Source organism: Rhizoctonia solani, chromosome 9 (genome assembly GCF_016906535.1).
Source record: "Rhizoctonia solani chromosome 9, complete sequence".
In the NCBI taxonomy this organism is placed as follows: Eukaryota; Fungi; Basidiomycota; class Agaricomycetes; order Cantharellales; family Ceratobasidiaceae; genus Rhizoctonia; species Rhizoctonia solani.
The window spans coordinates 48,605-71,012 of NC_057378.1; the positions used below are offsets into that span (position 1 = coordinate 48,605).

Consider the following 22,408-nt stretch of genomic DNA (forward strand, 5'->3'; position numbering starts at 1 on the left):
TGTGACTCACCCTAACATGACTGTGGGTGGTATAGTTGCGTACCAAGTACGCAACTCTGCATGAGTAGAGCGGTGGATGGTCATGTGACTCACCCTAACATGACTATGGGTGGTATGGTTGCGTACTTGGTACGCAACTCTGCATGAGTAGAGTGGTGGGTGGTCATGTGATTCACCCTAATATAACTGTGGGTGGTATGGTTGCGTACCAAGTACGCAACTCTGCATGAGTAGACTGGTGGGTGGTCATGTGACTCACCCTGACATGACTATGGGTGGTATGGTTGCATACTTGGCACGCAACTCTGCATGAGTAGAGTGGTGGGTGGTCATGTGACTCACCCTAACATGACTGTGGGTGGTATAGTTGCGTACCAAGTACGCAACTCTGCATGAGTAGAGCGGTGGATGGTCATGTGACTCACCCTAACATGACTATGGGTGGTATAGTTGCGTACCAAGTACGCAACTCTGCATGAGTAGAGCGGTGGATGGTCATGTGACTCACCCTAACATGACTATGGGTGGTATGGTTGCGTACTTGGTACGCAACTCTGCATGAGTAGACTGGTGGGTGGTCATGTGACTCACCCTAATGTAACTGTGGGTGGTATGGTTGCGTACCAAGTACGCAACTCTGCATGAGTAGACTGGTGGGTGGTCATGTGACTCACCCTAATGTAACTGTGGGTGGTATGGTTGCGTACCAAGTACGCAACTCTGCATGAGTAGAGTGGTGGATGGTCATGTGACTCACCCTGACATGACTATGGGTGGTATAGTTGCGTACCAAGTACGCAACTCTGCATGAGTAGAGTGGTGGATGGTCATGTGACTCACCCTAACATGACTATGGGTGGTATGGTTGCGTACTTGGTACGCAACTCTGCATGAGTAGAGTGGTGGGTGGTCATGTGATTCACCCTAATATAACTGTGGGTGGTATGGTTGCGTACTTGGTACGCAACTCTGCATGAGTAGACTGGTGGGTGGTCATGTGACTCACCCTAATGTAACTGTGGGTGGTATGGTTGCGTACCAAGTACGCAACTCTGCATTAGTAGAGTGGTGGGTGGTCATGTGACTCACCCTAACATGACTGTGGGTGGTATAGTTGCGTACCAAGTACGCAACTCTGCATGAGTAGAGTGGTGAGTGGTCATGTGACTCACCCTAATGTAACTGTGGGTGGTATAGCTGCATACCAAGTACGCAACTCTGCATGAGTAGAGTGGTAGGTGGTCACGTGATTCACCCTAACATTGGCCATGGTGCTATGCTTCTGCATGTTGTACGCACTTCTGTGTGGTATGGGTGGTCAGTTGTCACATGACTCACCCTAACTTGGGATGGTGGTATTGCTGTGTGTAAAGTACGCAACTTTTTGTAGAAGGGCTGATGCTTCCCCTATAATCCACCCTCACACCATATGTGGGTTGTGTCCACCTGGTTCCCACCCTGTGCCATATCACAGTTCACCCTGCAGTGTAGCTTGGCTCACCCTGCAGTGTAGCTTGGCTCACCCTGCAGTGTAGCTTGGTTCACCCTACACCAACCTACTACTTTGTAATAACCTAAAATTATGTCATGCCTGTGAAGGTCATGACAGAGCCTTGGCCAAGACGCGTACAATTCTTTTTTTGGAACACAGTATCCCGTATTACTTAGGGATCTGTTCAATTACAATGTTGCTCACTTAGAAGGACAAGGCCTCAACATTTTCAGACAGGCAGGGCTCTTGAACCTACAGAAAGAGCTTGAAGCTTACGACTTGTTGACAAGAGATATGAAAAGTTCAGTTGTAAAGGATGACCTAGCCATGTAGAACTATTTTTTTTATTTAACATTCATTCTTATACATTACGGGTTCAATAGACTGGCATACATTGAGTTAAATCAAGATAAACATGCCACGTGATATTTACAGGCGTAATACCGGTAAAAACCGTTGTTGCAATTACATAAGATCCATTTACTTACGTTTTACACCTGTAATAACCAACACTGTCTACCAGTACCTCACACCACGTGCACACTCCACCTCCACCGCAACCACGGCTCACAGCTCAAGCATTACGCTTCGTTATTACTTCTGTCGATAGCAAAACTTCCACACTGAAACAAAAAATGCCTTAGCTGTTATTGGTTAAAGGCAAATTAGAAGTCAGCGCAAACAACACGGGTCGCTGGTGAGTACATTGATTAAGGTGCGTTGAACTACTGACCTTAAGTCAAGAACGCTGCTTGTGTTGGTTCAGAAACTGCAGGTAGGTGAGGGGAAATGAATCGCCCAAACTATGACTGAGCAACGGCCACCCTGCTTGCCTATGATTGTAACTGTCAAGCGGTGAGTCTGATTTGAGGTTGTTAAGAATAATTATCTCACAAGTTGGGTTTATAGACAATAGTACTTTACCGACCCGCCTTTGCGCCACCCTTGTCCCTCACCTATCCTATATCAGCAAATCCAGCGCAGCTGCCACAATCGGCTCTTGCGGTTCAAGCGTCGCAGGCAATACCCTACCCACTCCATTCATCCCTGCCAAATCTCTTTGAATGCATTCTAGAAAGGAGGACACGACCTCTACCCTCGTCGCTTGCGCACTAAACGCCGGTAATCTCAATGCCACCGTTGAACTATGTATCCAAGCCTGTCGATGGGCTGACGCTCTGCCCCTTGCCCAAGGCAAGGGCCTTGTGATGCGAACCCGAATGGCATATTTCAACCAGGTCGGGGATAGCGCGGGCAGGTGTTCGTGCGTATTCAAGGGCGTTGTCTAAGGCAAAAAAGGTCTCGCCAAGCTCGTTCGTGGGCCGGAAGTCGGAGAATGGCGCAAGATGTGAGTTGTTTTGTGCCAATGGGCCGAGGGCGACGCGTTTGAAAGTCTGGTTGGAGAGCTTGGAGAGCGGGTGTGGTCCATCCCCAAGATGGCCAAGGAGGAGAAGCGTGAGGCTGCTCGAGTATGTTTCATGGCTGGAAAGAAGCTCGACAAGCTGTTTCGGATTTGGGAAGAAGAGGCGCGTGAGGAGGAGCAGGTGGGCGAGAGCCAAGGAGGAAAATATGGAATTCGGGCGAAGGCCGCCCAAGGATTCGTCGAAAAGGCGGTTGCGTTCTCAACTGCCGTTGGGTTCGTCGATTTGGATCTTTTGTATTTGGCCAGCGAGGATTACGCTTGCCCGCTGGTGTCTCTCTCCGACCAGTTCCTCAAATACGCTCAAATTCTAGTCTCAGGGCTTAGTCTTCGAGGCGGTGCTTTATGTGGAACAAGTTCCAACTGGATGTGGAGATGTACAATGGCTACAGGGTGCGTTCAAGAAGAAGGTTAATGGAACGGCGAGTACTTCCAAGGGCACTTATGGTGCCCCGCGACTGGTCTTTATGGTGCCGTACCTTCCGGACCCTACGACATTGCTGCCCCGGGACCCCATGGCGGCGTTGGGTATAATCCTCCATCTACACAACCATCCTCTCCCTATACTGTTCCTCTAGCGTCAACGTGGGGACCCTATGCCGTACCACCCTCTTCATCGGGACCTTATGGTGCCCCTCCTACGACCACTGGTCCATACTCGCCTCCTCCCTCCACAACTCCGTCAAGAATCAAACCGGCAACAACCGCGTACGGGGCTCAAGCAGGATACAACCTACCGGGTCCTCCATTTGGGCAACAGGTGGTTACGGCGCTCTAGGCCAGCAGTCCTATGGTCAGACACCGTATCAGAGATAATAGCCCTGGTTCTGGGCCCCAATGGTTCCGGTTCCTCCCTCGCCAGGGCTAATGGTCCCTCCTCCACCTCCCACTATTGATCAGCCCTCTGGCCCGCCCCCTCCACGAATCATCACTGTTTCCCAACGGCATCACATTCCCGGCTGGAACGACGCTCCTAACGTTACCGTGCCTCAGAGACGTGCGCCTGCCCCTGCTGCGGGACCTGCAGCTGCAATTAGGAGCCCATTCCCCGATTCCCCAATTCCCCAATTCCCCAGCGCCTGGCTTGCCGAATACCTCTGGGCCACCAAGAGGAGTGGGTACGCTACAAGGGCGATGTCTCCGCCAGGGGGCCCACCGAGAGGTACATTCCCCCAGACCAGTCCACCCAGGGCCGGTGCGACTATTCCTCCGCTCCCTCATCCGCACAATGGGGGCTATGCGCCCCCTCCGCCGTCCAGTTTTGTACCACCCCCAGACCCCGGACAGTATGCCCCTTGTCCATCCCAAAACAGCGGCGCGTACGCACACCCGCCATCACAAGGTGGGAGTGCATACGCTCCTGCACCTCCACCTCCTGGCGTCAACCCCGGTGTGCCTCCCCCACCACCGAGTGGTGCATATGCTCCTCCTCCAGGCCAGTCCTATCCACATCCACCTCCCTCCGGCACGGATTAGGATCCCCCAGAGTGGCCCACGCCCCCCACCGGCGGGAGGAGCGCCTCAAATGGGAACGTCAACTTCCCCGGCTGCCAGAGCTGTGGCCACGGCGTTTAAACATTGTGAGTATTTGTAAATAGGCTCGATTGACGGTTCTAACTTGCTGAAGCTCGAGGGATCGAAAATATCCTAGCATCGAAAAGGTTTGTTTTCGAGGTCTTGAATGAACATCTTGGATGATTAAGGCAGAATATGCAAGTACGTTTCAGTAGTTGTCTACTATCGCGAGTTACTGAATGACTCCCTGCAGCCACAACAAAAGCCGATGGTACACAATATAAGGTGGTGGCTCAATGTACTTGTCGACGCGTTGCATTAGGAAACACTGTCCACGCTAGTCGTTGACCGGTTCGTAACTCCCATTAAAGGTAAGTAGTATTAGTTTATTTCAATAAACCGGCACTTACGACCCACCTATCTCAGCCATGCAAAGAAACAACGCGCAGACCGCCGCCTCAATGCATGCCAATTTACTCATAAGGGGATTCTGGACAGATGACATTGTTTATGGATGCCAGGTGTCAAGTAATTGGTCACCCGCATGTAGCCTAAAGCTGGAACAGATAGATTGCAAAATATAGCGTTCAGTCTTGCTAGAAATCAATGACCTTGTTCCAGCACCCACATGCATATCCTGAAACCGTGCCTTGATATTTCAGTCGCAGAATAAATTTCTTAGCCTTATCAAATGACTCCTTTCTTTTCTTCGATACGCGTCCGGGTCAATTCGAGGCGAGCACGGAGCAAGCGGGCCATGGCATGCACAGGCCAATTCCGAGGGTAAGAGGTTACCCACGAAATATACGGCATCATTTGTTTGGCCGCGAATCTATATGAAGGCGAGGGTGAATTCGATCCAGTTCCGTTGCTCACGTCAGAACTGCCAAATTTCAACTGAATCCACATTCGTCCAATCCTAGACGAGCCCTACCCCTGATACACTTATCTACTGTACGTTATATTGAGAATGGCCTTGACCAGCATTTGTCACTCGGCATCGCAGCTTACCCCTCTATGCATCCCATAATAAGGATGCTGTGCTGCTAGAGCCGGATTTGTTTGAAAGCTCTGAATAGAGGTTTTCTATATTTTTAGGTTCAACGGCTTGTTATACATCTGCATGCACTGCATTTTGCGACAAGGGTGCTAAGGGCAGTCATAAGCACTCTCGCGTGGACAGATTTATTGACAGAGTATGTCTTTGTCTATATACACGACAGTTCGAACTAAAACATCTATCATCACGGGGGAGGTGTCAAACGTTGATAGGGAGCTATACAAGCTACTTACACGCAGATATCATGATAGAAAAGACAATCGCTTCAGAACGCTATTCAATACTGTCCAACGCATTTTCTATGAGATTTCGAATGGTTGAATAGGTTAAGTCGGGAAGCTCTTCAGGATATACGTCAACCGGCGGCTTGACCAACCGCTGGCGCTTTCTTCCGGTCGGTGCGTTTGCATAACCGTTACCCGCACTTGAATCCCGCGTTGTAGGTACAGTAGAGAGCCTCTTCCTCCCGAGATACTGCCTATGTTTTGCATGAGCGTCGCGAATAACATCCATGAGTTGTATAATGAGTTCGCGCATGGGAGCTTGATCGTAGAACGATGTGGGCGAGAAAACGGAATACTTTGGATCAAACTCAAGAAACGACAGTTTGTCGGTCCTAATAGAATCCCAAGTGCCTTCGCACCAGGACCGGAAAAGTAGTGGGTTGACTTCAACGCCATCATCATATTTCCCAACAATCCACAAGAATACGTATACGAAAGACTCCAAATCGTGTCGATGGTAGTGCGGATACTCGGATTCATCATGCAACAGGTCCAGTGCCATGAATGGTAGGGTACCTGTTCTGTGGGACGATGTAGGACCACATTGCTTGCCGTCGTCCGGAATCTCGTGACCAAGGTCCAGGTCAATGAGAACACCTTCTGACGGCTTGACTTTGTTCACCATCAGGTTATTCACTGACACGTCGCGATGCAAAATTCTGGCCCGAGTGTACAGCTGGTGAATTGCTAAGTAAGGTTATTTCGTCAGTATAGTTTACACACTAACGTGGTTCTTAGCCAACTCACTGTCCAAAAGGGAAATACAGGCTTTCATAAAGTCACTCAAGTTGGGCACTTTATAAAGCGGTATGCATAACGGAAGAACAATGACGCGTAAAACCCTGTCCTCAATTTGCAGAGCACGCTGAATCGCTGGCGGTAAACGAGAGCGCCGCCCCTGGGATAATTTTCGTAGGTCGGTGGATGCAATTATGTCAACAAGTCCCTGCACGTTCCTCGAGTGGGCGACCTGCAGCATGTTTACTTCGCTCACCCGTGTTGCCACTTGCCAACTTAGCTTGATTGCTAGTTCAACACCACTAGGGTCCAATACACCCAACACGCATGTGCATCGGCCGTGAACCGCTCGGGCTAGCGAGATCACTTCGGTGATATGGTAGATGACATCAAGAATCACAAGTTGCGACCCTACGATCTCTGTCGTTGCCCTATTTGCATCGTCCAGAAAGTAAGGTAGGTATCCAATTTCTTCGGCCGATGCACACGCCAAATGCATGATCGTCCAAACAAAACTGGGCGAGTCCAGTGGGATCAGGGCGGATGTTATTGTCGAATCGGCATCTGAATACCAAATTGACACTTGATCCTTCATGAATTGTAGTCCGTATCCTGCAGCCCGACTTGGTTGCGCATATCGCATCTCTAGCATGTACCGCCCAAGCTGTATATCAGATTCGTTCATTTCGATTTTAATAGGGTGTTCGTCAGGTAGCTCAGCTAGGGAGAGTCCGGGATCTGTGAAAGATTGTGAGGCTGAGAATCTAGGTAGCGGCTGAGTTCCTGATCTGGAGTTTATAGGAGTTGTTTGCGTGGAGCAAGCGTGTGGGGAAGCAATCTTGTATTCGCAGACAACGGAAATCTTGTTCCAATTGCACGTATCCATTGTGATAACATTCCCGTTTGAGACACCCACAAGGTCCGGCTTACGTTGGCTTTTTGACCCAGAGACTGAACGTGTGCTTGTTAGGCAGCTAAAGCGGAGAGGGTGGGCGTCCGCAGTTATGAAACCAGCTTGGGTGGAGTCCACAATCGCGTTCATCAAATCGGTCAAAGCGGCATATATTGCGGCACGTTCGGTTGTCGAAGAGCGAATGGTTTCCATACAGATGGTTAACAGTTGCCTGATATTGGTAGCCTCATGTAGATTTTTTGCCGCCTCGTCGAGTGGGTCTGAGTCGTCGATTTGCAAGAATGCCTTACCGAAGTCGGTGAACGATATCTGCGTTCGACGGCCATAAAATTCATCACGTAGTAGTGGCGTCTCAGATGCAATTGTTCCACTGCCTGATAGTTGGCCAGAGATACGTGATCTAGATGGAGTACGAGACTGGGACATGGTTGTTTAATAGTAATTGCATCACGTGTTGAATCTACTCAACTTTCAGTAAGCGCCTGGCTAATAGCTGGGCGCTTGTAAATCAACAACTGGGTCCAAAGGGCCCCTGCTTATCCTGGGGTAGACGTGCGTATCAACTGCGGTATGCACCCCAAGACTGACACCAGCAATTGCCAACCACCAAACACGCGAAAGCGCGCTTTAAATTTTATCTGGTGCTAAGCTTAAAGTGTGTTATAAATGCAAGTTTTCTCGTCCACCTGGACAAATTTCAATGATCGGCTTTTTACATTTTGTGCGAAATTTGGTCTTACATGTAAATATCACTATACGCCCCGTAGATACGGAGTGCCCGCGCCTAAAAATACGTATCTTGTCTGCAGAACACTGTGAAAGGAAACCGGCTTAAAATAAAAGGTGGTAACTGCTTTAAAATTTTACTAGATTAAGTACTTAAATTTACGTATGGGACGAACTTTATCGGAGTGTCACCCTTTTAGTACTCCACCCTCTTATAATTCCATATTGGATTACACCTCCTTACCACTTAAATGTCACACGATCGTGTATACGTAGCTAGTAGCTTAGACTGGGTAATTAAAATTAATCACGTTAATTGGTTCAATGGTCATACATTCACGGGTCAGCCACACACGAAAAAAGTCGTACTATTGCATATGATATCATGAGTCCGTTGAGCTCATTGCCTTGTCGCCAGCACCGCCAAGTTGGCTTAGCGATAATCCACTCACTTGCGGGTGCGAAGTCCATCATGGCGAGTGCGTATCGTCATTTTTGTCACTTTGACGACTAGGCTCTCCTCCTGGTGGAAGAATTAGCTAATTTTCAAGATAAATAGAGGCGCTTATATTGGGTATATTCCCAGATTGCCCTCTCTTGGTCTGCTTGGGAGTGGGCGGCGAATCGGGAGCAGGCGTTGGTTCACGTGCCTTGGGGGCCAAGGACTTGGTGGATGGGGCACCGTCTCCACCATTGGGATGTTCCTTACCTCCCTTGGGCTGGGGCAGGGGTGGGGGGGGGGAGCTGGGACTTAGGTTTGGGTTTGGGGGTGGGATTGCGTTTTGGGCGCTTGAAACAATGTTAATACTCAAATAACTGAGACTATATGCTTACCATTCTTGGACAAATCTTTTGCTTTGATGGCCCCTGCTCCTTGGCCTCCTTGTCCACGGCCAGCTCCACAACGTGGCTTGACTGCTGCCTCTTTGTGGCAGGTTCATCTTGCTACAAGAAAATGTAAGTGATTGTTCTGGTAGCATGATGAGCTAACATTGTTTTTGGCCTTGCGCTTCAGTTGCTGTGTTTCTTTGGGGTTGGCGGCTGGCTTTGATGGCTCCTTTGACAGGGCTCCTTGGGCTGGTGGCACAATCAGCTTGATTTTGACCAAGAACTAAGACATACCTTGGGTTTGACTGGGGCTGGCAACCAAAGAACCACCTTTGTTATGGAATGAATAATTTAGACATATGCACCCCTAATTGCCAATAGTGAATAGTGCAAACTGGAGTAGTCATACTTGCTCTATCCAAATATGGGCATGAACATTACTATATTTGGAAACTGGCAGTGCTATAAGACCTTTTATACTTTATTTCCTCATTGTGCTTACATATATACATGTCTGATAATGCAAAGTGGTCATACTATTATTTCTATGATTTATAGTATTTTTTTTCTTTTACATTTATATGTAGGAACAGTACTTACAGACCATAGAACAAGTGCAAGTAAGTATGCAAGTGCCAGCACTTAGTACTTGCAAATAAGCGCCAAAGGTCAGTGGGGTGTGCCAATGCTGATATCTTGGCGGGAAATAGGCATATTACTATGCAGACAAATACCAAGGCCAGGTTATTACAAAGTAGTAGGTTGGTGTAGGGTGACCCAAGCTACACTGCAGGGTGAACTGTGATATGGCACAGGGTGGGAACCAGGTGGACACAACCCACACATGGTGTTAGGGTGGATTATAGGGAAAGCATCAGCCCTCCTACAAAAAGTTGCATGCTTTACACACAGCAATACCACCAGCCCCTAAGTTAGGGTGTGTCCTAGACATCCATTAGGGCGTCAAGGGGATGGCGCTTGTGGCCGCGGTGTACAATGAGAAAGTTGCTTAAGGCAACGACGGACCTATCTACGGCAATAAACAGCTATCCTACAACAACAAGACCGCTTAAGGCGGTGGCAAGCTATCTAAGTATAACAATGAAGCCGCTTAAGGCAGTGTGGACTATCTAAGTAGCTAAACTAAGTAATTACTGGGCTGTAGGGCCCTTGTACACTGAGTGGGATGCAACAAGAGGTAATCAACCTGGGTGTTACCATGGTTGGTTGGCCTCCTTATATATTCTACAGTCTGACTAATTACAAATGTTCAATATCCAATACATAATCCAATAAGAGCCCCGCTCCGCAGTTGGCCTTACTCATGCATACGTGTCACTGACATGTCATGATGACGTCATAGGTGGAGGTGGCTACGTATGCTGATTAAGCGCGGAAGGGGACGTGGCTTGGCGCTTAGCGTATGATATAAGCGCCAAGGTCACGTGATTGAAGATGTTGTCTGTTCAGGTTCGTTTAAATTCGAGAAAATCGGAATAAATTCCGTGGTATCAAGTGTGTCTACAACAGGGTGAGTCATGTGACAACTGACCAACCACCCATCCCACACAGAATTGCATACAACATGCAGAAGTATAGCACCCTGGTCAATGTTAGGGTGAGTTGCATGATCAATCATTACTCCTTGTACTCAGAGTTGCATACCAAGTATGCAACTATATGACCCACAATCATGTTAGCATGAGTCATATGACCACCCACTGCTCTACTCATGCAGAGTTGTGTACTTGGTATGCAACCATACCACCCACAATCATGTTAGGGTGAGTCACATGACCACCCACCACTCTACTCAGGCAGAGTTGCACACAATGTATGCAACCACACCCAAAACACTATGCAATATAATGTAACACAATAACACAATAAAATAATAACATAATAGCATAATATAACAACAACATAACATAACATAGTATAGTATGTATCCAAGAGTCAGGGTGAATAATATTGTGAGCATCACTCCTCTTGCATAATGTTGAGCACAATGTACACAACTATACCAAGCACCTCTAAGTCAGGGTGAGTCATGTGATTGCTTACTACCCCTCCTACTCAGGGTTGGTTGGTTGGTTGCATACAATGTATGCTACCACACCCACCACACCACATAAACATGATAATGTAACAACATAATAAAATCCTAAAATAATTTAGGACATATTCCATAGTCAGGGTGAACATACTATAAGCTTCACTCCTCACTCAATACTGTGTACAGTGCATGCAACTATACCAATCACCTCTAGGTTAGAGTGAGTTGCATAATCACTTACTACCCCTCTTACTCATAGTTGCATACAATGTATGCTATCATACCATCCTCTGTAGAACTATGGTAAGTCACATGACTATATACACCCCCCCAACCCAAAGCTGTATAAAACAACAACAACAACAACAACAACAACATGTACACAACCATTCCCACCACACCATGTAACAGCAATAAGAACATAAAAGCATGATAACATGATAAAAGAATGTAACAGAATATACCATGTACCAATAAGCTAGAGGGTATCAACTTACAAGTATCATCCCTTTCAAACAAAGCTGTGTACGTTGTATGCAGCTATATCACTTGCCTCAAAGTAAGGGTGAGTCACATGACCACCTACCATCCCACCCATACAGAGTGTCCTAGACATCTGTAAGGACATCAAGGGTGCAGGTGCTTGTGGCTGTGTGACTAATACAGGTGTACTGCTTAGGGCAACAAGGTTCTACCCTACAACATCTAACTACTAAACTACAACAGCCAAGGCCTTAGGGGCAATGGCTAGCTATGTGTTGTAGACACATCCAATACCAGGGAATTTATTCCCCTTTTCTCAATTTTAAACAAAGACAAATGGACAACATTTTTGATCACGTGACTTCGGCGCTTAAATCATACGCTAAGCGCCAAGCCACGTCCCCATCCGTGCTTACCTCTTGTTGCATCCCACATTGTACAAGGGCCTTACAGCCCAGCAACTCTCTACTTAGTTACTTAGCCTATACCGCCTTAAGCGGCTTCTGCATTGTACTTACTAAGCCCGCCACTGCCCTTATGGCCTTGGTCACCGTAGTATAGTTGGTTGTTGTTGTAGGATAGCTTGCCACCGCCTTACGCAGTTTCTACTTAGTTACATCCAGCCGCAAGCGCCCTCCTCCTTGACGTCCTTATAGACATCTAGGACACTAGGTAATTGACCTTACGTTGGTTGCAAACCGTTCTGCACCCACCCCTACTAAGTTTCAACCCCCAAGAAGGATACCTGTACTAGCACAAGCAAAAACACGTGATTGGACTCCCCTTTCAGCTGAAATAATCAAAGAGCTGTTGGTCCCACGTAGTAGCAAATTGCTATAAGGCAGGCTATCCCTATTGCCCGCTTACCACCAGTCACCGCACCATTTGTCAGCAGAGTCAATCAGCAGATCCACCCGCTTGCAGAAAGCCCGCTCTACATCACGCCTGCTCACGGCTGTTGATTAGTTGAAGGGACTGTCCAACGCTAGGCAGTTGACGCAGACTCTTAGCGCCAGAACAATAAAGCGCCCCATAAGTCCTGATATAGGCATCCTTGGCTACATAGCCCCCATCACTCCCAATTGCCCATCATCACCTCACGTACCCCCACGCGCTCTTCTTTGCAGGCATCCTCACACACTGGCCACTCCTATCCACAACCAACCATGGCTACCCGCTCCAGGACAGCCTCTTGAGCCCAATCCCCCTTTGATCAGGGATACATGGAACCCTCACTTCTGCCAACCACCTCTGTTGAATATGGCAAGGTGTCCCTTGAACAAGTCACATGGCTCCTCCTTGGCCTCCTTGGCCAAGTCAAATGCCTTGAGCAAGAAATTGCCAAGATCAAGGAAGCTGGAATTGAGACCCGGACAAACGTTGAAAACATTTCCCAAACCGTTGATGTTGTCAAGGATGGGCTTAAGTCCCTGCAGTCCCATGGTCCCCGTACACCCAAAGGACCCCAAGCCAAGGTTGTGGAAGAAACGCCACGCCCCCTACCAAAAGCCAAGCCTATTGGATTGGCTAGTGGGGCCCCCTTCTGGTCAGAAGCTCCCAAGGTCCTCTCCAGTTTGGCCCAGCCAACCCCAAGAAGAGTTGCTCCCCCGCAAGTCCCATCTCCCCCTCCATCTCTGCGTCTCCAATCTCCAATTGGAGCAGCTGCCCCTCCACCTCCGGCTCCAGTTGCTGCCTATCCCGCTCCGGTCAAGGTTGACCACCCTGACGCCTACACAGGCAAAATAGGGAGCAAAGCCAAGCAATGGCTGACTTGGATGTTGGCCTGGACCCGCCTCAATTTGCGGATGTTTTCCACCAATCAAGAGGTCCTCTCCTTCCTCTTGATGAACATGAAGGACTCTGCCGGAGCGTGGGCCCACCCACACCTCAACCAGCTTGGATCACACCAAGCCATCATCCAAACTGTCAAGGGGTTTAAGTTGGAATTCCTGGCAGCATTTGGCAACCCTGACGCTACAAGGGCTGCCAAGCAGAAGATCACCACCCTTACCCAGTCCGGCACATGCGCGGACTACATCACAAAGTTTAGAACCTTAGCTATGGAACTAGACTGGAATGACGCAGCCCTCCGGGGCCAGTTTGCCCAAGGCCTCCACTGGGAGGTCAGTCAACAGATAGCAACCCGCAAACACTGCCCTTGCACACTCTTGGAGCTGCAGAATGCAGCACTTGTCATTGACAATGCTCTCCGCAAAGAGCGTGCTAGCCACCCGCCAAGGGACAGTAAGCCTAGCAAACCATCCAACCCCGCAAGGGGGACGAGTACCAGTCAAACAACTACTGGATCAAGGAAGCTCTCCAATGACCCCAACTTTGTATTGGAGGAAGAGCAAAGCCGCTGCCACGCCGCTGGCGCCTGTATCAAGTGCGGAAAAATGGGCCACAAGTTTGCGGAATGCTGCACAGGATGGAAAGCTACCCCTATTGAGGATAAAGGGAAGGCTAAGGAAACCGCCAAAATTGGCAAAGACTCCAAGTACCAATTGGGAAAAGAGTAAGGGTACCTGCTGCCGCGCGCAAGGACCCCAAGGACTCTGGCTTCATCAAAATTTGTAATATATCCATTAGTAACAATAGAATCTCCCCCTCTTCACAATTTTGATTAAACCAGAGAAACAAGCGGAACAATTAGAAGTCCTGATAGACTCAGGCGCCACATCATCATTTCTTCACCCCCGTACCGCCAAGGCATTACGCCTACCTCTCATAGACCTCCCAACTCCCCACACCATTACAATGCTTGATGGGTCAAGCCCCCAGGCTGGAAAGATTTGGAAAAAGGCTCACCTAACCTTCCTAATTGATGGCAAACGCATGACGGAAACCTTCCTAATTTGCAACACAGGAACACACGCTGCCATCTTAGGGATTAAATGGTTGGAAACGCACAACCCCAAAATTGACTGGAACTTACAAACCCTCTCCTTCCCTCACAATCCGCCAGAACATGTGGCCATTGCTGAAGAGGAGGAAGCTGACCCAAATCCCCTAGAAGGAGTACCCTCCAAGTACCATCAATACGCCAAGGTATTTGGGGAAGAAGAGTTCAACAAGCTTCCCCCCCACAGGCATCACAATATTGGGATTGAACTTACGGAAGAGGGCCCCCTCAACTTGCCCCTTTACAGCATGACTGACGCCAAGTCTACCACACTCAAGGACTGGCTCAGGGACAAACTAAAAGCTGGGAAGATCTGCCCAGTAAATCCTCAATCAGCTCTCCCGTCATGTTTGTCCCTAAGAAAGATGGTTCCCGTTGCTTGGTTGTTGATTATTGTTGCCTCAACAATTGGACCAAAAAGAATGTTTACCCGCTCCCCTGTCCTGATGACCTAATGGCCCAGCTCTGTGGTGCCAAGGTTTTCACTAAATTGGATTTACAATGGGGCTACAACAACGTCTGTGTTAAGGAAGGGGACAAATGGAAAACCGCCTTTTGCACCAAGTACGGACTATACAAGTCCCTGGTCATGACCTTTGGCCTAACAAACGCCCCCGCCGCTTTCCAGCACTTTATGAATGAACTGTTCAAAGACCTGTTAGACGTATGCGTCATCATTTACCTTGATGACATCCTAATTTACTCCAAGGATGACGCATCCCACGCACAACACGTTCACAAGGTCCTGAAACAACTAATGGACAACCAGCTGTTCTGCAAGGCGTCAAAATGTACCTTCCACATCCCCTTGGTAGAATACCTGGGGATCATTGTCTCAGATAAGGGGTTCAGTCTGGATAAGCTCAAAATCCAGGCAGTGCAAGAATGGCCGGTACCCACCAAAGTGAAGGAAGTCCAATCGTTCCTAGGGTTTGCCAATTTCCTCCGTCAATTTGTTGCCAATTTCAGTCACCTAGCCAGACTGTTACATAATCTGGTTAAAAAGGATACAGCCTGGAAATGGGACACCAAGGAACAGGAAGCCTTTCAGGGGCTGAAGGACGCCATTACCACCGCTCCAGTTCTTTGCCACGCTGATCCAACCAAGCCATACTTCCTGGAAACAGATGCATCCGGCGCAGCCTTAGGTTCCATACTCAGCCAACGGCAAGAAGATGGTTGTCTACACCCTCTTGGAATATTGGAAGGAATCCCAAACATTCAACCACCGCCATGCCAGATGGCACCTACTACTAGCCGGATATAACTTCCAGATTGTGTACAGGCCCGGAAAACAATCAGGAAAGCCAGATGCCTTGTCACAAAGAGCGGATCATGCGGATATCCCACTGGAACCCCAGTCTATGCTACCAGACCCAGTGTTTGCCAATATTGCCTTAGTCACACCAGAGAAGGAGCTGCAACAACAGATCAAGTCATCTCTAGATCAGGACAAGTCCCTAGAAGAAATCCTTCAATTCCTCCAGAACAAGTCCAAAGCACCCCCTTCTATCAAACGCGCGTTTAAGGATTATGAGATGGAAGCAGGCCTGCTTTTCTACCAAGGACGCATTGTAGTCCCTGACGTGGGAACCCTAAGGACAGATCTACTGCGCATCTTCCATGACAGCCCCCTGGCAGGACATCTGGGAAGACAACGCACACTAGAGTTGGTATCAAGGAACTACTACTGGCCCGGCATCCGTGCTGATACATATTGGCATGTGGACTCCTGCAAAACATGCCAACAAATTAGAAGGCCCAAATACGCGTCTATTCCACCCCAGCCCCTTGAACTCCCTGTTAGGCCCTGGCAACACGTGTTGTACAACATGATAGTAGACCTTCCTAAGGACAGAAGCAACAACTCAATCCTAGTAATTGTTGACAGCTTCACAAAGTACGGGATATTTGTAAAATGTTCTAAGAAACTCAAGGCACCCAAGTTAGCGGAACTATTCCTGGAAAACGTATGGAAGCGCCATGGCATGCCGGAAAAGACCATATCCAACAGAGGGAGAGTTTTCAACAACAAGTTTCTACAAGCTCTATACAAACGCCTTGGCATTGACCCACATTTCTCCTCCGCCTATCACCCTCAGAGCAATGGGCAGACAGAACGCGTCAACCCATCCATTGAACACTTCCTCAGGGTGTACTCAGGGGTAAACCAAAGGGACTGGACCAAATGGCTCCCAATGGCAGAATTTGCGTACAACAATGCCGTACATAGCAGCACTGGCAAGACCCCTTTCAAAGCCCTGTATGGGTGGGAACCCACCTTAACACCATCAAATGTACCAACAGACGTCCCGGAAGCAGACAAACTTGCCCAGACAATGGAGGCCCAATGGAAGGAAGTAGAATTGGCACTCCAGCAGTCTAAACAACAAATGATGGCCAGAGAAGGAGGAAGCCCAATGGAGTTCAAGATTGGAGAAGAAGTTTGGCTAGACGCCAAGAATGTCAACCTCAAGACCTTGAGTTCCAAGCTAACGGAACAACACCTAGGACCATTCAGGGTCATTGAAAAAATCTCCAACCAAGCTTACCGCCTGGAACTCCCCCCAACAATGAGGATCCACAACGTATTCTATGTAGGACTCTTATCTAGGGTCAGAAGGGATAAGAAGCGCGCCTTTGAGAATTGCCCCCCACCAGTTACTGTGGACAGAGAAGAAGAGTACAAAGTGGAAGGAATCACCAATGCTGAAGAAAGGAATGGGAAGTGGTTTTTCCAAGTCAAATGGAAGGGATATGGTTCCAAGGAAAACACGTGGGAACCATGGGAAAACTTGAAAAACGCCAAAAAAATCTTACAAAAATACAAAAAAGACATGAAGAAAAAGGCCCTTGGCGCTGCCAAGGCCCTTAGAGGGGGGGCAGTGTTGTAGACACATCCAATACCAGGGAATTTATTCCCATTTTCTCAATTTTAAACAAAGACAAACGGACAACATTTTTGATCATGTGACTTTGGCGCTTAAATCATACGCTAAGCGCCAAGCCACGTCCCCATCCGCGCTTACCTCAACATACGTAGCCACCTCCACCTGATGACATCACTATGACACGTCAGCAACACGTATGCATGAGTAAGGCCAACTACGGATTGGGGTTCTTATTTGATACGGTATTGCATATAAGTTGTATTTGTAATTAGGTACCTCTGTAATATATAAGGAGGCCAACCAACCATGGTAACACCCAGGTCAATTACCTCTTGTTGCATCCCACATTGTATGAGGGCCTTACAGCCCAGCAACTCTCTACTTAGTTACTTAGCCTATACCGCCTTAAGCGGCTTCTGCGTTGTACTTACTAAGCCTGCCACTGCCCTTACGGCCTTGGTCACCGTAGTATAGTTGGTTGTTGTTGTAGGATAGCTTGCCACCGCCTTACGTGGTTTCTACTTAGTTACATCCGGCCGCAAGCGCCCTCCTCCTTGACGTCCTTATAGACATCTAGGACACTATGTATGTGCAGTGGAGTTGATGCTTAAGGTGTTGTAGCTACTTAGTAATCTGGCTGTAAGGCCTTGTACAATGATGGAGTGCAACAAGAGGTAATTGACCTGGGTTTTACCATGGTTGGTTGGCCTCCTTATATATTACAGAGAGTGTCTAATTACAAATACAAAGTGTGGGAAATGAAGCTATCTATATGTAATAATAACCCCACTCCTTGGTTGGCCTTACTCATGTATACATGTCACTGACATGTTGTGATGACGTCATAGGTGGAGGTGGCTACATGTACTGAATAAGTGCAGAGGAGGACATGGTTTGGCGCTTAGCATGTGATATAAGCACCAGAGTCATGTGATTGAAAATATTGTCTGTTAGTCTTTGTTCAAATTTGAGAAAATTGGAATAAATCCCATGGTATTGATTGTGTCTACAACACTGCCCCCCTTTAAGGGCCTTGGCAGTGCCAAGGGCCTTTTCTTTCATATCTTTCTCAAATTTTTTCAGGATTTTTTTTGGTGTTTTTGAGGTTTTCCCTTGGTTCCCAGGTATTCTCCTCTGTCCTAGATGTCTGTAAGGACGTCAAGGGTGCGGGCGCTTGTGGCCGTGTGACTAATACAATGAACCGCTTAAGGCGGCGGTGAGGTACCCTACAATGGCAAACTAACTAACTACAACGACCACACGCTGTAAGGCGGCGGCGAGCTACGTATGTACAGCAAGAGCGACGCTTAAGGCGTGTGACTAAGTAACTTACTGGGCTGTAAGGCCCTCGTACAGTGTTGGATGCGACAAGAGGTAATCGACCTGGGTGTTACCATGGTTGGTTGGCCTCCTTATATATTCTACAGGTGAACTATTTACAAATACATTATATGCAATTCCTAATCCAATAAGAACCCCGCTCCGCAGTCGGTCTTACTCATGCATACGTGTCACTGACGTGTCATAGTGATGTCATCAGGTGGAGGTGGCTACGTGTGCTGATGTAAGCGCGGATGGGGACGTGGCTTGGCGCTTAGCGTATGATATAAGCGCCGAGGTCACGTGATTGAAAATGTTGTCCATTTCACTTTGTTTAAATCCGAGAAAATGGGAGTAAATTCCCTGGTATCAACTGTGTCTACAACACTGCCCCCCCCTTAAGGGCCTTGGCAGCGCCAAGGGCCTTTCTTTTCATTTCCTTTTCGAATTTTTTCAGGATTTTTTTGGCGTTTTTGAGGTTTTCCCTTGGTTCCCAGGTATTCTCCTCTGATCCTTAGCCTTTCCATTTTACCCTGAAAAACCACTTCCCGTTCCTTTCCTCCATGTCTGTGATCCCTTCAACTTCGTATTCTTCCTCCCCATCCACAGTGACAGGTGGGGGCCGGTTCTCAAAGTCGCGCTTTTTGTCCCTTTTGACTTTTGACAGGAGACCCACGTAGAACACATCGTGGATTCTCATTGTTGGCGGAAGTTCCAGGCGGTATGCTCTGTTGGAGATTTTCTCGGTTACTCTGAAGGGGCCTAAGCGTTGTTCAGTTAGCTTTGGACTCAGGGTCTTTAGCTTCACGTTTTTAGCGTCTAGCCAGGCTTCTTCTCCAATTTTGAACTCGAGTGGTTCTCCTACTTCTCCGGCTACCATGCGTGTCTTTGATTGCCGGAGTGCCGCCTCTATTTCCCGCCATTGTTCTTCCATTTGGGTTGCCAGATTATCTGCCTCGGGGACATCCGTTGGGACGTTACTTGGAGTCAAGGAAGGTTCCCAGCCGTAAAGTGCCTTGAAGGGGGATTTGCCTGTTGAGCTGTGTACCGCGTTGTTGTAGGCAAATTCCGCCATTGGTAGCCACTTGACCCAGTCTTTCTGGTTTACCCCTGAGTACGCCCGTAAAAAGTGTTCCACCGTGGGGTTCACGCATTCCGTTTGCCCGTTGCTTTGAGGATGGTAGGCTGAAGAGAAGTGGGGGTCAATCCCCAGTCGTTGGTACAGCACCTTCAGGAATTTGTTATTAAAAACCCGTCCGCGGTCTGATATTGTCTTCTCAGGCATGCCGTAACGCTTCCACACATGGCGTAGGAATAGGTCTGCTAGTTCCGGGGCCTTGAGCTTCTTGGAGCACTCTACTAGGATCACGTACTTAGTAAAACTATCCACAATGACCAGGATAGAATCACAGTTTCCGTCTTTGGGTAGGTCTACTATCATGTTGTATGACACATGTTGCCACGGGCGTGATGGGAGTTCTAAAGGCTGAGGCGGGATCAACGCGTACTTGGGTTTCCAAATCCGTTGACAGGTTTCACATGAGTCAACGTGCCAGTATGTATCTGCACGGATGCCGGGCCAGTAGTAAGTTCTGGATACTAGTTCTAGAGTCCTTTGTCTGCCTGGATGGCCCGCCAACGGACTATCGTGGAAGATTTTGAGCAGATCCGTCCTCAAGGTCCCTACGTCCGGTACTACAATCCGTCCCTGATAAAACAACAGTCCAGCCTCCATTTCATAATCCTTGAACGCGCGTTTGATGGAGGGTGGTGCCTTGGACTCGTTTTGTAAGAATTGGAGAATCTCTTCCAGGGACTTGTCCTGGTCCAGGCTTGACTCAATACGCCTTTGTAGCTCTTTTTCTGGTAGGACCAGTGCCACGTTAGCAAAGACGGGGTCGGGCAGCATTGTTTGGTCGGCAGGCGGAATATTGGCGTGGTCGGCGCGGCGGGACAGGGCATCTGGTTTGCCGGACTGCTTGCCAGGGCAATAGACTATTTGGAAATTGTAGCCAGCTAGTAAAAGGTGCCACCTTGCATGACGACGGTTGAAGGTTCGGGATTCTTTCCAGTACTCTAAGTTCCTGTGATTGGTGAATACCGTTATGGGGTGGACCGTTCCTTCCAGGAAGATTCGCCAATATTCAAAGGAGCGGATGATTGCAAGGAGTTCCTTGTTGTGGGTGTCGTAGTTCTGTTTGGCACCTTTGAATGATTCTGACAAGAAACCTAGGGGATGTAGGCAACCATCCTCTTGGTGTTGGCTTAGTATGGAGCCCAGTGCTGCGCCAGAGGCATCCGTTTTGAGGAAGTATGGTTTGGCAGGGTCGGCGTGGCAGAGTACCGGGGCACTAGTGATGGCATCCTTCAAGTTTTGGAAGGCTTCCTGTTCCCTAGTTTCCCATTTCCATGGCGTATCTTTCTTCACCAGGTTGTGCAGTGGCCGGGCTATGTGACTAAAATTGGCAACAAAGCGGCGCAGGAAATTGGCAAAGCCTAGGAACAATTGTATTTCCTTGACTTTGGTGGGCGTAGGCCATTCTTGGACTGCCTGGATTTTGAGCTTATCCAGGCTGAATCCCTTATCCGATACAATTATTCCTAAATACTCCACTGATGTGACGTGGAATGTACACTTGGATGCCTTACAGAACAATTGGTTCTCCATTAAGCGTCATAGGACTTCATGGACGTGCTGGGTATGGGTTGCGTCATCCTTTGAGTAGATTAGGATATCATCAAGGTAGATGATGACGCATACATCCAATAAATCCTTGAACAGTTCGTTCATGAAGTGTTGGAAGGCCGCAGGAGCATTAGTCAAGCCAAAGGTCATAACCAGGGATTCGTATAGGCCATATTTGGTGTGGAAAGCCGTTTTCCATTCGTCACCTTCTTTAACACAGACGTTATTGTAACCCCATCTTAGGTCTAGCTTGGTGAAGACCTTGGCACCGCGAAGCTGGGCCATGAGGTCATCTGGACGGGGTAGCGGGTAAACGTTCTTCTTTGTCCGGTTGTTCAGGCAACGATAGTCTACTACGAGTCGACGGGAGCCATCCTTTTTGGGCACAAACATAACCAGGGAACTGATTGGTGATTTACTGGGTCGGATTTTCCCAGCCTTGAGCTCGTCCCTGAGCCAGTCCTTAAGTGTAGCGGATTCGGCATCAGTCATGCTATAAAGGGGGGAGTTCAGGGGTCCTTCTTCCGTAAGTTCGATACCAATATTGTAGTGTCTATGAGGGGGAAGTTTATTGAATTCTTCTTCCCCAAATACCTTTGCATATTGATGGTACTTGGAGGGTACTCCTTCAAGGGGTGCCTTGTCAGCTTCCTCCTCTTCAGCAATGGCTATGTGTTCCGGAGGCGTGTGAGGGAATGATAGGGTGCGCGAGTTCCAATCAATTTTGGGATTATGATTTTCTAACCATTTAATTCCTAGGATGGCGGCGTGTGATCCAGTATTGCAAATCAGGAAGGTTTCTGTCATGCGTTTGCCATCAAATAGGAAGGTTAGGTGGGCCTTCTTCCAAATCTTTCCAGCCTGGGGGCTTGACCCATCAAGCATAGTAACAGTACGGGGTTGTGGGAGGTCTATTAGAGGGAGGCAGAGTAGTTCCGCTGTACGGGGTGTAAGAAGGATGAGGTGGCGCCTGAGTCTATCAGGACTTCTAAGTGATCCGCTTGTTTCTCTGGTTTGATGGAAATAGTGAAGAGGGGGAGATTCTATTGTGGCTATTTGATATATTACATATTTCCGAGACAAAACCAGAGTCC

General features: G+C 48.3%; 6 protein-coding genes across 6 annotated transcripts; 3 read left to right on the forward strand and 3 right to left on the reverse strand.

Annotated features, from left to right (window-relative positions):
• Window positions 1-2,928: 2,928 nt before the first annotated feature.
• Window positions 2,929-4,388, forward strand: RhiXN_07561 (uncharacterized protein; the record flags this gene model as incomplete). Its single annotated transcript, XM_043327377.1, has 4 exons — window positions 2,929-3,183; window positions 3,233-3,440; window positions 3,491-3,672; window positions 3,732-4,388. The coding sequence occupies 4 exons, from the start codon at window positions 2,929-2,931 to the stop codon at window positions 4,386-4,388; spliced, it is 1,302 nt and encodes a 433-aa protein (XP_043182762.1).
• A 1,372-nt stretch (window positions 4,389-5,760) lies between these two features.
• Window positions 5,761-7,848, reverse strand: RhiXN_07562 (kinase domain protein; the record flags this gene model as incomplete). Its single annotated transcript, XM_043327378.1, has 2 exons — window positions 5,761-6,458; window positions 6,519-7,848. The coding sequence occupies 2 exons, from the start codon at window positions 7,846-7,848 to the stop codon at window positions 5,761-5,763; spliced, it is 2,028 nt and encodes a 675-aa protein (XP_043182763.1).
• Window positions 7,849-8,596: 748 nt separating this feature from the next.
• On the reverse strand, window positions 8,597-9,583 carry RhiXN_07563 (uncharacterized protein; the record flags this gene model as incomplete). Its single annotated transcript, XM_043327379.1, has 5 exons — window positions 8,597-8,671; window positions 8,983-9,093; window positions 9,140-9,225; window positions 9,271-9,306; window positions 9,577-9,583. The coding sequence occupies 5 exons, from the start codon at window positions 9,581-9,583 to the stop codon at window positions 8,597-8,599; spliced, it is 315 nt and encodes a 104-aa protein (XP_043182764.1).
• Window positions 9,584-12,738: 3,155 nt separating this feature from the next.
• RhiXN_07564 (Retrotransposon gag protein) lies at window positions 12,739-14,034 on the forward strand (the record flags this gene model as incomplete). The annotated part of the gene is made up of 1 exon (XM_043327380.1): window positions 12,739-14,034. The coding sequence occupies one exon, from the start codon at window positions 12,739-12,741 to the stop codon at window positions 14,032-14,034; it is 1,296 nt and encodes a 431-aa protein (XP_043182765.1).
• Window positions 14,035-14,272: 238 nt separating this feature from the next.
• On the forward strand, window positions 14,273-17,311 carry RhiXN_07565 (Retrotransposable element Tf2 protein; the record flags this gene model as incomplete). Its single annotated transcript, XM_043327381.1, has 3 exons — window positions 14,273-14,737; window positions 14,881-15,498; window positions 15,566-17,311. 3 exons carry the CDS (start codon window positions 14,273-14,275, stop codon window positions 17,309-17,311), a joined length of 2,829 nt encoding a protein of 942 aa, XP_043182766.1.
• A 1,831-nt stretch (window positions 17,312-19,142) lies between these two features.
• On the reverse strand, window positions 19,143-22,199 carry RhiXN_07566 (Retrotransposable element Tf2 protein; the record flags this gene model as incomplete). The annotated part of the gene is made up of 2 exons (XM_043327382.1): window positions 19,143-21,272; window positions 21,321-22,199. 2 exons carry the CDS (start codon window positions 22,197-22,199, stop codon window positions 19,143-19,145), a joined length of 3,009 nt encoding a protein of 1,002 aa, XP_043182767.1.
• Between the last annotated feature and the right edge of the window lie 209 nt (window positions 22,200-22,408).